The sequence below is a fragment of the Zonotrichia leucophrys genome, chromosome 12, assembly GCF_028769735.1.
Source record: "Zonotrichia leucophrys gambelii isolate GWCS_2022_RI chromosome 12, RI_Zleu_2.0, whole genome shotgun sequence".
Lineage (NCBI taxonomy): Eukaryota > Metazoa > Chordata > Aves > Passeriformes > Passerellidae > Zonotrichia > Zonotrichia leucophrys.
In genome coordinates, this window is record NC_088182.1 from 6873416 (window position 1) to 6893722 (window position 20307).

A 20307-nucleotide genomic window follows, 5' to 3' on the forward strand; every position below is an offset into this window, starting at 1 on the left:
CTTTATCTGGGACTAGCTCTACTATACACTGCAAACACTTAGATGTATCTTTCGGTAGTGGTACAGAGTTTTAAGGAAAATGTGCAAATGTTCTCTTCCTTCACCTTCAGCAGCTTCTGGTTTGTTAATGCTTTTAAAGGAACCTGAATCCACCATCAGACTCATTCTGAGCAGCTCACAGGATGGTCTCACCAGTCAAATAACAAATAATTCAGCATGAAGGCAGCCTGCACTCTGGGCTGAGCTGGGCAAACCTCAGGAAACCTCCGAAAGTGGGCATGAGCTGCATCCACTGCCATCCTCATCCCCTGGCATGGGGGACAGGACTCTCACTGCTGCCAACAGAGACGTTTCATCCTCATTGACTCTGTGCAACTTTGATTGCTTTTCTAATTAAGATACATTTTATGGTAATCTACCAAGCCCCTTAGACTAAATCACTCACTTAATCTGTTGTTAGTGCCCATATGTTTACAGCTTTCCAGCCTGCTGCAGCATATTTGCTTTGCTACGGTGCCGGGGAGCTTGGGTGACAGATGAGGCACAGCAGAGCCCTTCAGGTGGCACAGGGCTCTGCCACCCACCCAGCCTGTGCAGGGACAGAGGGACAGACAGCCCTGGCACACACACAGCAGCCTGGAAAAGAGAGGAGAGGGAAGGCACAGCACTGCAGATGCCCCATGCTGATCACCTGTCTCTGTCGCCACAGATGAGCTTAGCACATCTTTCTCGTTTCCTTTTCTTTCCTCGCCTTTTTTCTTTTTTCCTCCAAAATAAGAGATGGCACACAACAGGGGAGGACTGCTGAAGAGTTTCACAGTACTGTCACGTCTCTGGCCTAAGAGCTCAGTTACCAGAGTTTCACTGCAGGTGCAAGGGCTCTTTGCAACCTTTTGGTCACATCTGCAAACTGAGGACAGGCAGAGCCAGACCCTCTGCACTGGACACTGAAGGAAATAAAGGCTGAGTGAGCTCCATGGCTCTACAGGGATTGTGCCCCCAGCCCCAGCATCACCTGCAGCCCAGACACACCCATGGGCCCTTCCAGCATCCTCAGGGCTGGCACAGAGAGGAGCTCCTGTCCCCTGGGCTCCCCAGCCACTCTGTCCCTGTGCGCAGACACAGCTGCAGCGCTGGCAGGCAGCAGCTCCATCTCTCATCTCACAGCAGCTCCTGCTCTGCCTCTGCATGGGGGAGCAGGGATGCACTGAGCAGAAGTGTGGCCCTTCCCTGTTCCCAATCCATGGCACAGCTCCCACATTCCTGCATCCCACAGTGGTACCTCAAGCCCAGGAGGACACAGAGACCCCAGCTCTGCTCAGACGAGCTGGGATGAGTCTCCAAACCACTACACAAAAATGAGCCAAATTCACAATGTTTGAAACTACTTCAGGGAAAGAGAGCCCACAAGCAAAATCAGGGAAGACCAAACTCCAGGTTAGTTGGTTGTTATCAGCCATCCTGTGTTCATAGAAAAATTCCCTGGAAAATAAATGTTCATATAGTTCTACAGGAACTCTTAATCAAGAGTAACATGAAGAATAAAGCACCACCTGCAATCAGCAGCACTGACAGGCAGCTGCCACCCAATATCAATACAAATACCTTTCCCCCTGCAGAGTTTCTATTGATCTGAACAGGATCAACAGAGGTCATTACATCCAAGGACCTGGCTAAAAAAGGAGTATCAGACATTCAGAAGGAGTCAGATATTTAAGAAACCAATTTTTTAAAGGGTTTATGGAATTTCTCTAGGAATTGTTTGAGCTGCTAGAGGAGCAGCCAGAAAGACAGGTCTCAAAGGAAATTAAACTCTTGGGATCCAAACAACCCTAAAATAACGTTTCAAACCCTGACACACCTCCTAGCAGGGGACAGTGATGTCTCCATCCCACTGGCACAAATCTCAAATTTTCAGTCCCAAGGCTTGCAAAGCACCATGCTGTGAACCTGTCCCTGCAGTTGCACCAAGCCCAGTTTGCACACCAGCCTGAAGTCATCTTGCAGAGTGGGTATCACACTCCTGGGGAGGTGATGGAGGCTGCTCCAAGGTCTGAGAGCTGAGGGTGGTTGGTGGTACTGGGCTGGGGAGCAGCTGCCCCAGACCTGCAACCACCAATTGGTGGAGATGAAAGATCACTGCACACTGCAGCATGAGGATGGGCAAAAGGACAGAGAGAAAACCCCATGGACACAGAGGATTTCAGTATGTATGACATGATGAGCAGGGCAAACTCTCCTGTCCCCCTGAGTTTGTGTCAGCCATACCCTGTAGAGATGTGGGGCAGATGAGATCATTTCTGCTCAGCCAGAAGCTCCTCTGCCAAGAGAAAGCCTTGCAGCAAAATACTTAACCACATTTTCACTCTGTGCCTTAAGTCCCCTGGCTGCTGGCAGCCTGCCCTCAGGGACAGGGATGAGACTTGCCCCTGCCTGCAGTCCAACCAGCCATTTCAAGCCACTTTTCCTGCTTCGAAGCTATTAGGATGAGATCAACTGCCTTCCTTAATAAACCACAACCTGGCTTCAGGACAGTCTGGCACCCCTGCTATGATGAGTTATATGGCACAGAAAAACCAGGCCTTTAGTTTTGCAGGCTAGGAGCAGGAGCTGTGCTTTTCAGCCCCCTCCCCTCCTGGGTCACTCAAACATGTTCTCTGACCATGGCCCTGCTCACCTCAAGGGCTGCACCGAGCCAGATACCAGGGCTGAGCAAAGTTAGAAATCCCAAAGTTGTCCTCAGGCAGGCAGGATCATGCTTAGAAAGTGTGTGAGATGTGCACTGCTCAAGCACCCATGCCCTCCACACCAGAGGACTAAAGGACTGACAAAAAGACAATTATTGTTGCGTACCTTGTTCTCTGACATGGTGGCACACAGCACATTTCATGTGCCACGTTTTCAGTGCCAAGCACACACATTCAATCCATGCAGCTGCTCTGAATATGTGTATGGTCCTTATGAAACAGCAATCACAAAAACACCAGAAAGCCTCTGAACTGAGTGCCCATTAACTCCATTTTCAGGAACAAAGCACATGGGCTCGCCTGTGGAGTGCCCTGGCTGCCTGTGGGATGCTGGGCACCAGCATCAGCTCAGCCAGGGCACAGACCCAGCAGAGCCCAGGAGCCACTGCTGGGGGGCACACCACCAAATATTCCCATCAGCTGCTCTTCAAGCAGGTGAGAAGGCACATGAACTATTACATTAAAAAAAAAAAAAGGACAGGGTGATGGATAATTAAAGCTGTCCAAAAGCAGTTAAAATGACTAAGCAGTTATTGCTAATCTGAAATTTCTCTCTGATTTTAGAAGAGTTTAGCCTGGGCTTACACAACATCCTTACCTTCTCCTGTGGGTTTAATAAACTCAGTTACAGCCTTCTAACATCTTATTAAAGTACACTTCATATATCTATTAGCATACCCTGGTGTCATGAGAGTAGCAGACTATTCTAGGTTTAATCTGTTGATTTTCTGAGCAGATACATACTCAAACATATTCTCATAGCAGCTCCAACTTGTGCTACAGCTGGAGTTCTTAAAGACTTCTGGAGCACCAAAGCTATTGATTCCCATGGATACGGCTCAAGTATGAGAGAACTGAAGTGTCAATAAATTAATCCGTATAATGCTGCAAACTCAAGTATTAGGTAGTCTGAAAGTATTAAAGCTATACATCTTGTTTTCCTCAGCCTATTACAGTCCCTGACTTGTGCTGCCTGGAAAGCTCACCAGGAGCTGTGATGGGAAGAGAGAAATAGCTGCACCTTGCTGTTATTCACAGGTAACAAGGAGGTCTCCAAGTTAACCAAGAGGGCTGGGGAATGAGGCTGCTGAGCTGTGAAAGCCAAGGCAGGGAGCAGAAAGTCAGAGCAACAGTCTATTGACCTGTACTAATCATGTTACACTGTGAAAAGCAAGCTATTTTCTTAATTAAAGGTTTTCTTTATTTCATTAACATATTTTGATGAGGAACATGTTGCTGCCAAGCTGTCATGCTTTAGATTGATCTAAGGTAATAGGCAGGCAGATTTCATACTTCAGCTTGATCAATATTAAATAGCTCTTACTGAATTTTTTTCTATCAAATATTGCAGCATTATTTTGGAGGCACCTTTGATTTAAAATGCCAGAAGGAACACAATAAATAAGAATTCCTTTTCCCTTTAATCATCATTGTTCATGTTTCTGCAGTAAAATGAAGTGCAAAACAAGTTTTCAAAGCAGGCATCCCTCTCTGCAAAGCCAAATACAAACTGAAAATATTTCAACGTATCTAAAAATCACAGAACAGTTTGGCTTATCATGAGACCACAAAGAAGCCAAGACTAAACACAATTTTGTGGGCTTCACAATTCCTGAAACACCCCACTTCTCCCCCAGCCAGTACAGTTACACAAATAAATAGAGATGCATATAACTTACCGGAGCAAATATCACCATACACATTTACAAAAGGATTTATAATCCAACTTGCGTCTCCTGAAATAAAGCAAGGTTTGTCTCATACTAAAAATAAAGGCTCCCAAAAGCTTCTCACAGGAGAGAGAGAGAGAGAGAGAGAGAGAGAGAGAGGGAGGGAGCAAGCGAGCATCAGCTCCTTGCCTCGCTTTTTATGAAGCAAATAAGGAGAGCAAGAAAATCAATGCTGAGAGAAAGTGAGATGATATACCAATCAGGCAGCAGCCTCAGACTTGTTTGCAGAGGGATGGCAAAATGCTCATATTATTAGACACTGACTACACACAGCCTGGGTGGAGAAACCATTTCCCCTCAGTGAGGGGCTGATTGCTTTGTGCTGGTGCAGGTACCACCGTGGTGGGCTGGAGATGCAGCCCCTTCCCACCCACAGCTGGTGCAGCATTGCCTTGGCACCCCGTGTGCTCCACAGAAAAGAACCAGCCCACAGTTTTGGGCTAAAGTTGAAAAAAGCCTGGAGAGCCTCCAAACTGTCATCGGAGCAGTGCTTCTTCATTGTGGGCTTTGGGGCTGTTTGGACTCTGTTGCATTTTGAGATGCCTTTCACTGCACCTCAGACAGCTGCCCTGCAGCTGCAGCAAGGAGCCCATGCAGAGAGGGGAAAAGACTCCTCAAGTCTCCCAGACCTTCATGTGGGCTGAGCTCACCTTGTGCTTGCACAGGACCAGACCTCCAAAGCATCCTCCTGGAATCTGAGCTTTTGTCCCTTTTTGTGTATCAGAGAAAACCAGTGGGAAACCCATGGGTTAGCCTGCACCAAGAGGGAAAATTTCTGTGCTCTTAACCCACCCAAACAAAACCTTTGCCATGCCACATGTGTCTTGGGAAGAGGAGGATGCATCAGGGCATGAGCTCAGGCACCTGTTTGTGATGCACCAGGGGCAGCCAAACATCACTTCTTTGGGAAGGTGCCACATTTGCTCCCCCCAGCAGCTACACAGACACAAACCCCTCACCTTGGCACAGCAAACTTCCTCACAAGAGGGCTTCAGGCCAGTCCCACATCTCCCTGCTCTGTGCTCAGGACATCAGCACGTTAAGAGCAGGAAGGGATCCATGGATCCCTCTTGGAAAGGTGTCAGCTCTGCACCTACCCATGCCCCAACACCACTCAGGGTAACCAAGACTAAACCACACTGTGCTGTTTACTGATCAGTGCTGAGCTGAGCACTGTTTTACCCTATTTTCTACCCACAGCATCAAACATTTGCAAATACATGCGACATAAGGCAGATTTCCCTTTTATTAGGAAACAGAAGTTACATGCTGGTATACAGATACACCTGTGAGGTGACAGCAGTTCTCTGCACTGCAAAATTGGAGCACAATTGCTTTTCCCCAGGGGCTTGTGATTCACAGCATATGCTGGAATTCACAGGGAAAATCCTGGGAAGACAAAAGCAAGGAGGCTGAATTCATCTGATAATAGAGTTTATCTGTGGGGGGCTGGCACTTCTAGCACAATCCAGGTGCAGAGGAGGCTCTGACAACCCTTTATGAGCCTTTCCCACAAGCAGGAGCTGCACAGCCAGGCTGACAGATGTCACTGCTGTGGATGTGGCCCTGTGTTTCCAGCAGACACAGCTTGGTGCTGGTGGATGCTGTAATGAGGAGATGCTGTGATGCTCAGAGAGTTCCTCAGGCTGGAGCACCGCTCTGCTGCATGGTGCATTTTAACACACACAAAAACGTTCACCAGCTACCTGCACACTGCCTGAGCCCCAGCCACAAAGATTAAACACCACAGTGACTCTGGTCTGCAGAGCTGGGCAGCATTTGCCTCCCCCTGCACTGGGAGCAGCCCTGTGAAGCCTCACCAATGCAGGCAGAGCTGCACGCTGCAGTCACGTTCACACTCCACGTGGTCAAAGGTGACCAAGGACCACACCAAACCCACCACTCACTGCATCAGCACAGTGATGCTGGCTCTCCCACAGCCCTGGGAGCTCCCATCCAGCCTGTGGGTGCACATGGGTGGAGGATGGCAGGAGGATACCCAGCTTGCCTCAGCTCCCCAGCTGCTGCTGCTCACTGCTCCTGGCCTTCTTCACTGCATTCAGCTCTCCAGCTGGCACCCAAATGTGCTGTATCTCGTGGTGAGCAGCCTCTTGCTGCAAGGTGTGAGAGTAAGTGAAATGCAAACACCTCTCGTTTCCTTTTCCAGTGAGAAAATTTATTTTCCCTCCCCACAGTTAACAACTGCTTACTCAAATTCACTAAAGTCTTCTGAAAACTTTGAAAAACATACATCAAGTCAGTTTTGCTGAGCTGAAAGCTGCCATGTCTCAGCCCTCTAAAATATGTGTGCACCTGGACACCTGTGTGGGATGCAGGGATGCAGCTTTAGCACAATGGGTTGCAGCAGAGGAGGACCTGTTCTGGCACACACCTCTTCCAAATAACACAGTAAAACAGATTCCACAGGATACAGAAACCAAGAGCTGCTTTTTTTCCCTAACTGGTAACACACCATGAGTGCTGTGGATCAGTTCTAACACTGCTGAAAAAATGAACGTGCTGGGGTTTGCTGACAAGGCAAAACACTAGTCAGGCTGCAGCAGACCCTGCAGCACTGCAGCCTGGTCCTTTCTCCAGCTTTATCAGATTCCTTTTCAAAAATTCATCTGATAAAGCTGGATGGGGCGCTCAGCATCACCAAGCACAAGAGGAGCTGCTGCCAACACCAGCACTGCTATGCCATGTCTCTGTGCTGTAATTTTTACTTCTTTTACTTTTTTACTTCTGAGTTAGGAATTTCAAAGCAAACTAAAAAACTCCTGGGATTTAAGCCCCAAACTACTTTAGGTACTACTGAAAAGCAATATACATCTAACAGATTTGCATCAACTTTGTGCAAAGTTCATGGCCAGTGCTGCTGAAAGGGATGCAGTGACACCAACAGCAGGACAGGCAGCAGCCTGGGGAGAGACTTGTCCCCAGATACAGCAGGGCTCAGGGGAGGCATCTGCATGAGGACAGCGCAGAATTACAGAGGCTGGAAAAGACCCCTGAGATCACTGAGCCCAATTAATGCAACACTGCCAAGTCCACCACTAAACCACATCCCTAAGCAGCACACACACATTGTTTGAACACTTCAGGGACAGAGGCTCCACCGCCTCTCTGGGCAGCCTACTCCAATGTTTGGCTACCCTTTCATTGAAAAAACTTTTCCTAATATCTGGTTCCCCACCACTCTTTGCTGTCTGTTCCCACCACACCCCAACCCAGCACAGAATATCCAACACCCACACAGGCACCAACTGCCCTTAGAGCCTCTCACTGCTCCACTGCTTTATTCTTAACATACTTGGTCACATTATCCCTGTTCATGCCTGCTCCCGTGTGTGTGTGCAGAGTTACAGACACCCTAAAATCCCACATTCACTGTGGAGATGGAGTTTCATCAGTCTAGTCATGAAGCACCCGAGTTGGAGCTTTTCCACATCAGGGTCCTCAGCCCTGCCCAAGGCTGGATTGCACCCTCTGCCCAGGTAAAGCCAGGATCAGGCAGCACCACCAAAGGCCCTTTGGACCATGCTACTGCTTTGGTGGCCACTCCACATTTGGAAAAGTTAATCAATAACATTAAAGTGTCCATCCCACCTGTGCTGCAGAGAAAGCATCCATCAAGGCAGCAATGGTGTCCAAGAAGGCTGGAGCCTGACAGAGGGGCTGGAGCCCCAGCTGGGAGAGGACAGCTCCTACCTGGAGCTGCTGCTGTGAGCCACCCACCAGCACAGGGAATATTAAGATAGGCTGCCCGTTTGCCAGCAGAGATTTTCACATTTCCCTCTCAATCTTTATTTAAATTTGGGAAGACAGAAAATTTACAAAGTCTGAGATCTATAACAGGAAACCATTTGTTTTTCTTGTGGAAATGGAACATTTCCTAATGAACTTCCCCTCCCCCTGTGCCACTCAGATCCGGATGCAAATATTGCTGCGAGTTTATCAATCTGGGCTTGTTTCACGCAGTTTGCAATGCTAATGAGTAAACCAATTTTGACATATTATGTAAGCCAGTTTCTGAAACAGAGATTCTTGGCAGGCCAAATGTAAACACAGACACCCTCTTGCATCCAATTTAAATGAGCATGTTGCTGAAAGCACTAAGGGCTTGATTCTGTTGACTTATTCCTGATTTACTCCAGTGGGAAAAAAAAAGGTGGGGGGGAAGAAGAGAAAGAAAACTAACAACAATACCCCTTCAATTCAATTCCTAGCGCAGCAGCAATTTGCAAAATGGATCTAATTTTTTAGCAAGGAAATGTGCTGGAATAAGCTAATCCAGGGTGGTGACTCGGGCACTGTGTGAGCATCAGCACAGCACACGCCTGAGAGCACACATGCCATTCCAGATGGAACTGAGGGGGGAGATGACAGCTCTGTTCTCCCTCATCCCCCCAAGCCAAAATTAGGTCCAGGTAGTGGCCCGTGGGTTGGACCAGTCCCAGAAGGTGACTCCTTCCAGCCTCTTGCTCTTCCAGCAGAGCACTGCAGAAGAATGATGCCTATGGGGGGAGCAGACACAGTCCAAGAGCAGCACCAGCTGCTTTGAACTGCCCCTCCCTCACATAAGGGCCAGCAGGAACCCAGAACACACAGGAATATCTGTTTCAGCACACACTAAAAGTCTAAACTTCACCACATGTCCACATGTCCAAGTGTCCACATGTCCAGGTGTCAAGACCCCACACACTACTCACTAGTACACCTGGCTCAATCTGGCAACAGGCCACAACACAGAAAGTCAGGCACTGATTAATGGATTATATCCACCTTTTAAACAATAGCACCAGGAAAACAGGCTGGAAGGTACCCACTTTGGATGGCAGACTGCAACAACCAGCAGAACAACTCCCAGTGACACAGGGATGAGCTGAAAGTCACAGGCTCAGAAGCAGGGGTAGAAAACAAAAAAGAGAGGGGATACATTTTTAAAAGCCCCTAAAAAAAAAAAAGCCTGTACCAGAGAGATGAATTTGATTTTAAAGTGAGGAAGGGCTGAAATCAAATCTTTAATTTGCACTTTTCCCAGCACCATCTGGAGCCCTTGCATCTGCCAAAAGCACGGCGCGTTTCTTCGACCAGGAGAACCAAACGGGGTGGAGGCAAACCTGGAGGTGGCCTCTGCCCTGCTACCAGCTCTGGGCACCTGCACAGTGCCTTAAAACTGAAACACATGTGTGAAGTTGAACTGTGATGCTCCTGCCATGACAGAGTAAAAGCAATAAAATCAGAGACACGCTGTGCTGTGAGGTCGAGTGTGCTGCCACAGAATGTATTTATTGAGAGTCAGAGATCCCACCAGGCTCCAGAGCTGCAAAACATCACCTCACATTAAATTCCCTGCACAACATCACAGCCAGGATACCATTTATCATACCTGGATCTTTTACATGACAAGGTAAAGGAGAGCAAAAGGAAGAATACTTTTAATCTCCAAGCAAATATCCCATCCTGAGCTTTCAGTGGTGAAAGCAAACCTGAGAGTTCCTCCCTTTGTGCTGTGCTGCACTTTCAAGCTATGATCATAAGCAGCCAAATGCCACACATTTGTTGGCTCATTAAGTTTCACCCTGAAAGTTTAACAACTGTGTATTTCTAAAGTAATTCACGTTTTTATGCCATAAGAGAAAACTTACTGCTGTCTAGACACAGAGGGGAAAAAAAAAAGGACAGTGCTTGAAAGGAGGGCAGCAGACAAGGAAGCACCACTTGGGATGTGAACAACAGGGACATGAGGTGCCTGTACAGCCCCAGCACTGCAGGGCTGTGGAAGAGCAGCAAACCTGGGAAGAGAAGATGTCCTGCAGATCTGAGGGACCTCACAGATTTTTGTGCAAGTCCAGCTCTTTGCCAGCCAACAAACACCCGCACTACCCACTCTGCCATCCCAGCACAGAGCCCAAGGTGGGAGAGAAGCCCAGAATCACATCACAGCATGGGCTCCCATCCCAGCAGGGAGATGAAGGCAGCAAGCAGCCAGTGCAGACTGATGTGCCATAGCACCTCCCTCCATCCCTCCTGCTTATCTACACCTGGCACATTACAGCAACAGACAGGTAAATGGGGATTTAATTCCTAACATCTCATTTTTTACTGCAATTTTAAATGATTTGGAATAATTCCTGTGGTTAGAAGCCCAACTGTTATTCAGAGTTAGTCAATTTGGAAAGCCCTCACTGTCCACTCAAGCATCGCCTGGATTCCTCATGCTCAGAAGAGTATTACTGCCATTCCCTCATTCCTAGTGCTTTCTGCATTTTGAAAGCATTTTCCCATTTCTACATGTCTTAAATACCAGATACTAAAACCATATAAAGAACAATCAGAAGGCCAAATGGATACTGACTGGATGATGAAAACAGCACGAAATAAAAGAAAATCAGGTTATTTTCTGGTGTAATTTTTATAGCTATTTAACAGGAAGAATGGAAAAATCTAATTACTGTCAACTGTAAGTTTTCAGCTACCCAGCCAGCAGCGCGCTGTTATTAAACTACTGTATAATTGCCTCTTTTACTCTGCTTCCCACAGAAGTTGTGTTATTTCACTCATAGTTAAACTCATAATATTGGCTTCATAACTAATCCTGTCAATCGAAATCCCCGGGGGCTGGTGCAAGGATAAAAATAGCGAGGAGTTGTTTCTTCCCTCAGCTTTTTTCAAAGGCCATTTCTGCAGGCACTGGGGCTGCAGCTGCCAAGGAGCCACCACTGCCCTGTGAGTGCTGCTCCTACAACCCAAAGGAGCACAGAGGGCAGGGACAGGTCCTTCCTGCAGGAGATTCGGTCCCTTGTGCTGTGTCCATCCCAGGAAAGGCCAACCCTGCCCATCTCTCCTTCCTGACCCAGGCAGCTCAATTGAGGTATTTGATGTTGCATAGTTGAACCTGACCTCCAAGCCCAGCTGTGACTGCCCACCCTGGTGCATCCTCCCAGCCCTGAGGTTGAGTGAGTCTAATAGTCTAAAAACACAGGTTTGCTCCTTCCCCAAACACCGGGACAGAGTCTCACATAAAAAACCCCACCAAGACACTCAGCTACCTTCTCAAGCATCAAAGATACACACTCAAATGTCTGTTGGGCTCCAGAATCCTAAAGGTCTCTTCCAGGCTAAATGATTCTGTACTTCTCAAAGATGAGTACAATTTGTCTATGGATTTATAGGAAACTATAAAAAGCACCAGATTTTCAGCCACCCAAATAGCTAAGCTCTGTCTGAAGCCTCACTTGTTTCCTGTACATCCTGGATTGATGTCCCTTGCTAGTTCATGGCATGGTCCTTTCCTGGAGATGGCACTGGATTTGCTGTAGAAGACACATCAGGGTCTCTCCTCCAGCATGTCCTTCCTTCCTTGTGGGATACTCCTCTTGCCCAGGACACAAAGGGCCCAAACTCACTGTCCAGCTCAGGTTTGGGACGAGGTGGTAGGGCTGAAGGGGTGAGGGAATACAGATTTGACCTCACACTCATCCCTACAATCTGTCTCTCTGGAGACAACAACCCTGTGCTGGGGTTGCTCCCTTGTGGGCACACACAGAAACTGCTGAGAGCTGGCAAGGAAAAGCTGGGAAACAGCACATTTCCCAAAGTGGTGTCCCAGAGGAAGGTGCCCATGCCAGGAGGGACCCAGTGCCAGGGCTCTGCGTGCACCTGGACCAGCTCCAGAGTCATCTCTCTTGCCTGGAGGAGCCTCTCCCTGTGCTGGGCTGACACACACAGACAAGAGCACATCAGCACACTCACTGCACCACCAGGTCCATGTGGGAATCAAGGGAGACTGGTTCATCTGAGGGGTTTTTCCTCCTGGGAGAACCAACACCCCACCTACTACAGCCAGAGATGGGGATACAGCATCCCAATCTTCACTCAGCCTGCTCCTGGAGCCATCCAACAACAGCAGTGTCCATCAACACAGGTGTGAGAGAAACAGAATACCAGTTTAAAAATGCGTAAAAAATAAAATTTCTCACCCTTTCTCCCACCCTACAGCAAGGATGGACCAGCCCCAGCACAATGTTCTGCAGCCACACAGGAAACTACTGCCTCCCATGCAAGGCTGAGACAACCTGACCAGAACTCCAGAGGGGCCTCAGGGTTAAAAATCCCTTGTGTGCCCTGTCAGAGCCCTCAGGGAAGCCAGCTCTTCCCTGAGCTGCATTACTCTGTTCTCCCCCATCACTAAACTTGCTTCACTTTAAGACAAGAAGATGGAAAAATAATTTTTGCCATTGCTTGGGCAGCCAAGCAGCACCACGGTGCTCCCAGGCAAACCAGGAGAGCCCCCACCACATCCAGCCTGGAGAGCCCTGGTGCTCCCAAGGGTTGGGGACTGCCTTGGCTGACAGAGCTGTCTGACAGACAGTAGAGATTTAAAATAAACATGGCCCAACACAGTGTTGGATTTCTCACCCATGGTGTTTGTGCAAATGAACCCTCAGGCTGACAGATCTCCCTACTCAGAGAGCTGCAAAGACACAGAGAAGCTGTGTTATGGCCAAAGTCACCCTGGTGGTGGCATTGTCAATGAGGTGCCACCTCCCTGGCAGCCAGCAGAGCCCACAGCCTCAGCTGTGCCAGGCATGGCAAGGACACAGGAGGGAAGCACCAACACACCAGGGCTGAAGCAAACCCACCAGTGTGACTGAGAACTGTCCCTGTGTCCAAGTACAGGAGGAGAACCAAGGATAAACAGGGTGAACTGAGGCTGCCAGGCACAGGAGCAGCAAAATCTCCTCTTGTTCCTACAAGTGTTCGTGATGGCACAGCACACAGAGGAGCTCATAGTGACAAAACAGATCTGCTGGCATGAGCCAGCCTGCCTCAGTGGAGGTGACAATGTGTATGTGCCCTCTCTGGATGCTCAGCCAGGTCCTCAAGGAGAACATGGCAAAGCAACCACTCTTATAAACACCTTCATATCAAGATCAATTTTCTTGGGGTCTGATTCTTCAAAGATTCAAAATGTGCCAGAGCTCCCAATCTTCCTTCATCTTTTCTTGACTATATTGCTTGTGGTGTGTCCATTTAAAATTGTCAACTCTTCATCCTCAAAGAAGAGGAATGAGAGTCCAGGCTGTCCTGTGATCCTCATGAAGTGACACTGTGTTTTGAGGAATTCCCATCAAACAGCAGGAGATCCTTCAGGATGAATCTGGAAGAGGAGAGCACAGGCTGTGTAAACAGTGGGTAAATCAAGGCCAGCCCAACTTTCCTATCTGCACAGTGACCCAAGCATGCAAGAAAATGTGTGCAGGGTCTCTGTATTCCCCAAATTAAAGTACTATGGAGGAAAATGTATTTCAATTGACTCATTGGTCAGGGAAATATGAAAAGGAAGAACATTACTGCTTCCATAAGTTCTAATTATCAGTGGATTTTAGATAGAAGAGCAAAGCATTCATCTTGCTACCTATTTTTCATTAAACATAGTTTAATCAAAGAAGCCATCAACTTTCCTAGATGGAAGTAATTAAGGAGAGCACAGGCTGTTGTGTTTGCAGTGGAGACAGGAGCCTTCCCCTTGGCAAATCATATGTTCCCAGATGCATCCAACCCACCAAAAGCTTCCAGCCAGCTGTTAGCCCAAGGCTTGTTCCCAGATGTGGGGCACTCTGCTGCTCCAGCAATCAACCCACCCACTGCTCCAGCTGGGATGTGCAAATCCCTCTCCCCTACATAACTGCATCCATTATGGGAACAAAACACAGCTGCTTCTGAGAAGGGCACACCACAGACCTGCCCCTGTGCCAGCACACAGGGGAGAGGAGATGTTTGTGTGAGCCCATCTCATTCTGCAAGACACTTGCACTCAGCTCTGTAATGGATGGACTTCTAGTCACACCTAAAGAAGTAGATGGTCCCTTGTAACACAACCAGGGACCATTGAAGAAACTCCACTTGGAGAACAAAGCTGAAGGAAAGCAAGGGTTGGGCCATGTGGTGAAAGGTTAAACTTCTCCAATTGATATCCCCAAAAGTGCAAGTGTGGGATGCTGTGCTGGGGGCATCCTCACTTCTGTCTGAGACACGCTGACTACTGTGTGTCATCAGGGTATCTCATATTGTCCCAATGCTCAAAAAAATCCGTCATACCCCTAACAGAAAGCAACACAGCCAATGCAAACACCAGGCAATGTCTTACCTGAATCACCATCAGCAAGGCTCTTCCAAACTCCAGCTTCAGGAAGGTCAGGGGCTGAGGTACTGTGTTTCCCCTGTGAACGAAGGTGAGTGGTGCATTTTTTGACTCACACTAGGCAGCCACACAAGTGCTTTAGGCTGAACTTCCCTGTGGCTTGCAGAAGAACCGTCCTTGTCCAACCAGCAGAGGTGCAAAACAGCTCACTGTCCTTGGGCTTTTGCACATTTTGTGTGCATAAGATTCAAATATTGGTTATTATTTTTTGAAATGAGAACCCCCCAGAAGCAGCACTTGGTTTACATGGAAGACAACATTCTCCTGCACCAGTCATTTCCATTAAAGTATTCCACAAAAGTCTGGGTGTTTAGAACATGCTTGTTGGCAATTTATGCAAATCTAGTCTACAAATAATCTTGACAAATAATGCTGAGAGTGAATTTGAGCTGAGGCTGTCTGAGATCACAGGTGTTGGTTAGGTTATCAGACACAGTGGGTGGCATGTTAATGTGTTCACGTCCTAACTAGTGGGTATAAGTGAGAGGCTTGATCTACAACTGAAAGAAAAAACTGAAAGAAAAATTGAATATAGAGCACAACAGATATTGCTGAACAGATTCGCATGTGGGCACTTGATTTATCACAATGCCTACATAAATATGTATGGAGCAACTGTTTCAGAGAGGCCCCATGCATGGACAAGCCTGTAAAATAAGTTTTCTGATCTAAATATTAAAATTGGCCCTTGGCAAGTAATATAAATAATAGTCTCTTACAAAATCACTGTTTCAATTAATTTTACTGGCATCACCTTTATCTGTGCAAGAAGGAGAGAGAAGCAGCAAACAGGCCTGAAAGCCAGCAAAATAAATTCAGAGTTAATTTCAAGAGGTCTGCTTGTCTCACAGTTCAGAAAATGCACCATGAGATGGAAAACAGGTTTAAGTCCCATCTCTGCCAGGGTCTAATTTCTCTCTGTAGAAAAGTAGGATGTATTTCTTGCAGCAAACACAAAGCATTTTCTCTAACTTCAACGAACAATCATTTTTTCTGAGCAGTTACATCAAACAACTTACATTTTTTTGCACACTCCAGTAGCTTTGTTTTACTGCAATTGTCTTTGTTTAAAAAAAATTCCAACAAAATAAAAAAGCAGCACCTTCCCCCTTCTTTAAACCTATTAGAAATGTCATTCACATTACCCTGTGGAAGTGAATTGAACTATTCCCAACAGCCACTCAAAAAATACATAATCACCATAATTACTGGTGGCATCTAATTAACATTCAGCTTCCTCTCTACAGCAGCTACAGCTGGACAATCCATTTATTTCAACCTAAAACTAATGCTCTCCTAATTATTTTCCATCTCACTGAGCATCCCACCTGTGCCCGTTTCCACTGGCGGCTCCGTCTGGCACAGCCTGGGTTGCTCAGCCTGGAGCAGCCTTGCTAACAACTGCCCCATGCAAACACAGGGACCTGCTCCCACTAATTACACAGCTCCTGGCTCTGCCAGCCTGCCTAACCAGCATTCACAGAAAAAGAAAAAAAAAGGAAAAAAAAAAAAAGACAAAGCAGCTGCAAAAGGCTGCAGCCACCCCAAGGGATGTTGTGCTCTGGGTTTGATAGGATGGGATAAAGGATGAATAAGCCCATAAAATGCACATGCCTTTGGTTTGATGCTGTGTGCTGTCTTCCAGAAGGGCATGGGGTCAGGGTGGGCACACCAATGGTCCAAAAGCCTGGCACATGCTGGTGCTGGTCTCCAGCCTGGGGAAAACCCTCTGCTGCCACCTTTGCTCTCCTTCCCTGGCCACTCTGTTGCAGCAACAGGAGCAAAACTGCTCAACCCAAATACTATTTTAAAAATAAAGACAGCTAGGGATTACACAGATATAGCAGCCTGCTTTTATGAACTGCCTGGCACCAGTCACTCTGAATAAAATGAAGTACATGCAAATCTCATGATACCTCAGTTGTCTCAATCTACTCCTAGCCCTTTCCACCCCCATATCACTCATCAGGCAACTTTTTAATTCACTTTCATTTTTCAGACATGCATCACCTCTTGTTAGGAAAAATAATGTCTTCTGTTGCCATCTAGATGAGCTCCCGCTCATTAGCTCTGTTTCTTTCCAAAACTCACCTAAAACTTATTTTCTTTTATGCTCGCTCCTCTCTCTCTTTGCTATTATGTTTCTACTTGTATTATTTCAGCCTGTAACGATTGTAGCACTCCTAGGAATGATGATCTGCAAAATTATCTTGTAATTGCATTCATATTTGAGCTTTCATCATTACAACTAAATACATAACGGGGGATGAGAAGGAAGCTGACAGTTACTGGGGGAAGCTCTTGGCTGAACTTCTCCTGAACTCAGGAATTACTAACGCCTCTTTCTTTCCCATCTCCCCCACGTTAATTTGTCAGCTCTAGGGTGAATCTCTGAAGGCACCAAGAGGCCTCTGCTCAGCATGGCCAGCTGGGTTCACAAAACCCACAGCGACAACAATGTTTACCCCCAGTCAAAGTGGGCAAGACAAGTTAATGATGTTAAAAATCAGGGGGGAGAAGGAAGGAGCTCAGACAGCACAATCCTGTAGATGTCACTTGCTTCAGACACCAAGGAGAAAAATACAGCAGGTCAAGAGAGGTCTTAAGAGTTGTCAGAGACGGCCTGAGTGTCAAGGGGAAAAATAAATCAGTGCATGCATATTGGAAGGTTATTTATGCAATGGTCAGGTGGTTATGGTTTTGATACCAAGGTAAGAACTCCAAGCACCAGTTAAGGTCAGAAATTCAGTATCTTCAGGCTGTGCACACAAATTTCTCCTGTCTTTGTCACCTGCTGAGCAGTAAAGTGCCTCCAAGTGGAATTGTCTAGACTTCCCCCAAAAATTTTCAATTCCACAAAAGATAACTTAATCTTGGCAGCTGATCTGTAAAACTTTTTAGATATGGCGATAGGGAGAGGACCAAATTTTATAAAAATGCCCTAGTTCTTATCAGTGCAAACCAAACTAAGATGCTTCAAAGAACTGAAGTCCCAGCATTTGCTAAACTCAAGAGCTGCCCATGTGCTTCCCTGGCTGTCCAGGAGCACTCAAGTTTGAAGGACTAACTGAAAACCAGTGCATTTTTCCTTGCAATTTTTCCAGAAAATAATTTAACAGAGTTAACACAAAGATCTCCAGCCAGCAGAACATTGCTCAGATTCCCTAGGTGAACATCTTACATCTCATTTACCTTCCTGGTGAAGCCCAGGGTTTTGGGCAGCTGGGCTCCCCACACCAGCCAGGCTCACACCTCCTGTTGCACATTATCTCTCCTGGAAGGAGCACTCAAAGCATCAGCAAGGAAAGAGCCCTTGCAAACCCCAGAGGTTCTCAACTGGCCCAGAAAAGGAGGAGGGATTCTCTGGCGTCTGGTTGCACATACACCATCTTTGCAAATACTCTCAGCAGGGGCTGTGTGGGACTTGGGAGGTTCTATTTATTTCCCCCCCCCCTTTTTTTTCCCATTTATTTTTCCATTTACTTTTACAAAACTTCCAGAAATGCAGATTCTTTGAAAGCTCACTATCCTACCCCATCAAACTGAGGCTGTCCAGCAGGTTCACAATGTATTTGTACCCCTTGTCATGTTGCAGGGTGCCAGCCACAACCAAATATACTTGAAGACAGGACTCACAGATGATAAAACAAGCATCTCCTTCAAACTAATAGCCCTCTCCAAAAGCCAAGCAGGTAGCAACTTATCACTTCCAACCTCAGCTAGCACTCACTTGCACTCCTAATTGCTTTTAGCCGCTTCTTGAGGCAATTAACTCCATACCCACCCCCTGACACCTTCTCACTCCACAAAGCAGCTCCCAGTCCACAGGGCTCTGTATTTGGATCTCCAGCTTCTGCCTTTATTCCCTTTCCTCTGCAGGGCTCTGCATGTGTTTGTGTCTGGGCATGTGTTTTCTCACCCTGATGAATTCATTATTTATGGGGCTGAAAGAGCAAAGCTGCTGAAATCATTTAGCTCTTCTGCATGCCTCCCAAAGGCATAACAAACATAATGGGAAAGCAAATATCAGGCTAAGCTGGGTTGTTTGGGGGAGAGCACAGAAATGAGCGTGGGGGTGCTGTGCAGCAGGTATGCCAATATTTGCCATGCTTTCCTGCCTGGCATGGGTCTAATCCCTCCTGTCCTGTTCCAGCTGCTCGTGGGGATGCCCAGAGCAGCCTGGACCAGCACAGCTCAGTGTGCTCCAAGGGATGCTCTGTGTTCCCAGGCTGACTGACGTGTTCAGCTTTACCAGATCTGGCAAATGGCACTAGAGGGCAGAGCTGTTTACCCTCAGCAAATCTGAGACAAGGGAGAAAACCCAGTACTTTCAGGCAGCTCCTGAATTCTCCAACACCAAAAGCCCATTAATACACAAAAGCCACCAAAGATATTTCCACTCAGAGGGACAAGCACAGGCATTAATGAGCCAACTGAGAGCCGGCAGCTCCTGCTCTGTCTTTACTAAGCCTGCAGACCTGGAGGGGTGTGAGAGCCTCTTGCCAAGGCAGCAGCAGCTCTGCCTGGGCCTGCCCTGGCTCTCTGCATTCCAGGGTGCACAGGGCAATACAAATAACACAGGTCCCTCGACAGCAGTGGCGGGTAACAAAGCCTCTTCTCTTCCCATCACTGATGCAGATAAAAAGGCTTTACCCATCAGGAAGCTTTGATCACAGAGTCCAGAGATCATGGACCACGCTGACACTCTGCTGCCCAGGCTTGCTGCTAAGCATCTCAACAGATGGAAAGTGCTTCCAAGCAAGTGAAACCTTCAAGGTTATAGCTTTTGTTCTGAGCAGATGACCAGAGGCTGAGAGAACCCCTGTAGGTGGGCAAACAGAACTGCTTGAATGCACATCTACCCCAGGAACCACAGGATTTACATTCCAGAGAGCACCTCCAACAGCCACCACTGCATCTCCTGGACCTCAGCTCACTGCACTTGGCTCAGGAGGGATGGGAGGGACTGTAATTCCCAAAATTGGCACTCTTGTGCTGTTACATGCAGAGGTTTTTGGATGGTATACATTTGCTAACTTCAACAGACTCTTCCACAGCGTCCCTGATACTGAGAGCTGCCTTGGATGAGGATTATGGCCACATGAACCCCACTCCAAACCACTCATAAATCCTTTCCTTATTATTTTCCCAGTGCACACAGTGTGCTTTTCTTTATTATTATCAAGATCAGTCATCCTGCAGGCCTGTTCACTGTTGAGTAGGGAAGCAAAGGAGTCTTGCCCCAGAAAGTCACTGTTCCTTGCACAGTCTAAGGAACCTGTTCATGAAGGACCACACTGTGTTATAGCCCAGCTCTGCTGCCAATGAGGGTACTTCACAACAAAATCTCTTGAGAGGGGGAGGAAAATATCTGCAAAATACAACTCAGAGCACAGGGCATTAATGGCTTGGGCAACAGCTTAGAATAATGTTGGCTATCTTAATAGCCTGAAAAAAAGTTCTATTAATATTTAAAGAGAATAAGGAAATAATACTGGTTTCAGGTCTCAGTCACATTTTGTCCCTTGCCACAACCACTTTATTCCACATCTTTTCCTCCTGGGCACACCCTGCATCTTCTTCTTTGCAGAGGAAAGGCACTGCATTGTCTTATTTTTGT

The 20307-nt window shown here is 47.2% G+C and overlaps 1 protein-coding gene across 2 annotated transcripts in view; it reads right to left on the reverse strand.

Annotated features, from left to right (window-relative positions):
• The window catches only part of SYNPR (synaptoporin), a 97753-nt gene that overhangs the window by 37041 nt on the left and 40405 nt on the right, over positions 1–20307 (reverse strand). The window contains exon 1 of one of the 2 annotated variants that reach the window (XM_064724056.1): positions 4427–4774. The exons of the other annotated variant lie outside the window; for it this stretch is intronic. Within the exon in view, the coding sequence (XP_064580126.1) occupies positions 4427–4450 (24 nt within the window). The 5' untranslated portion in view covers positions 4451–4774. Of the gene's footprint in view, positions 1–4426; positions 4775–20307 lie in introns of those variants that run through there. 2 annotated transcript variants of the gene reach the window in all.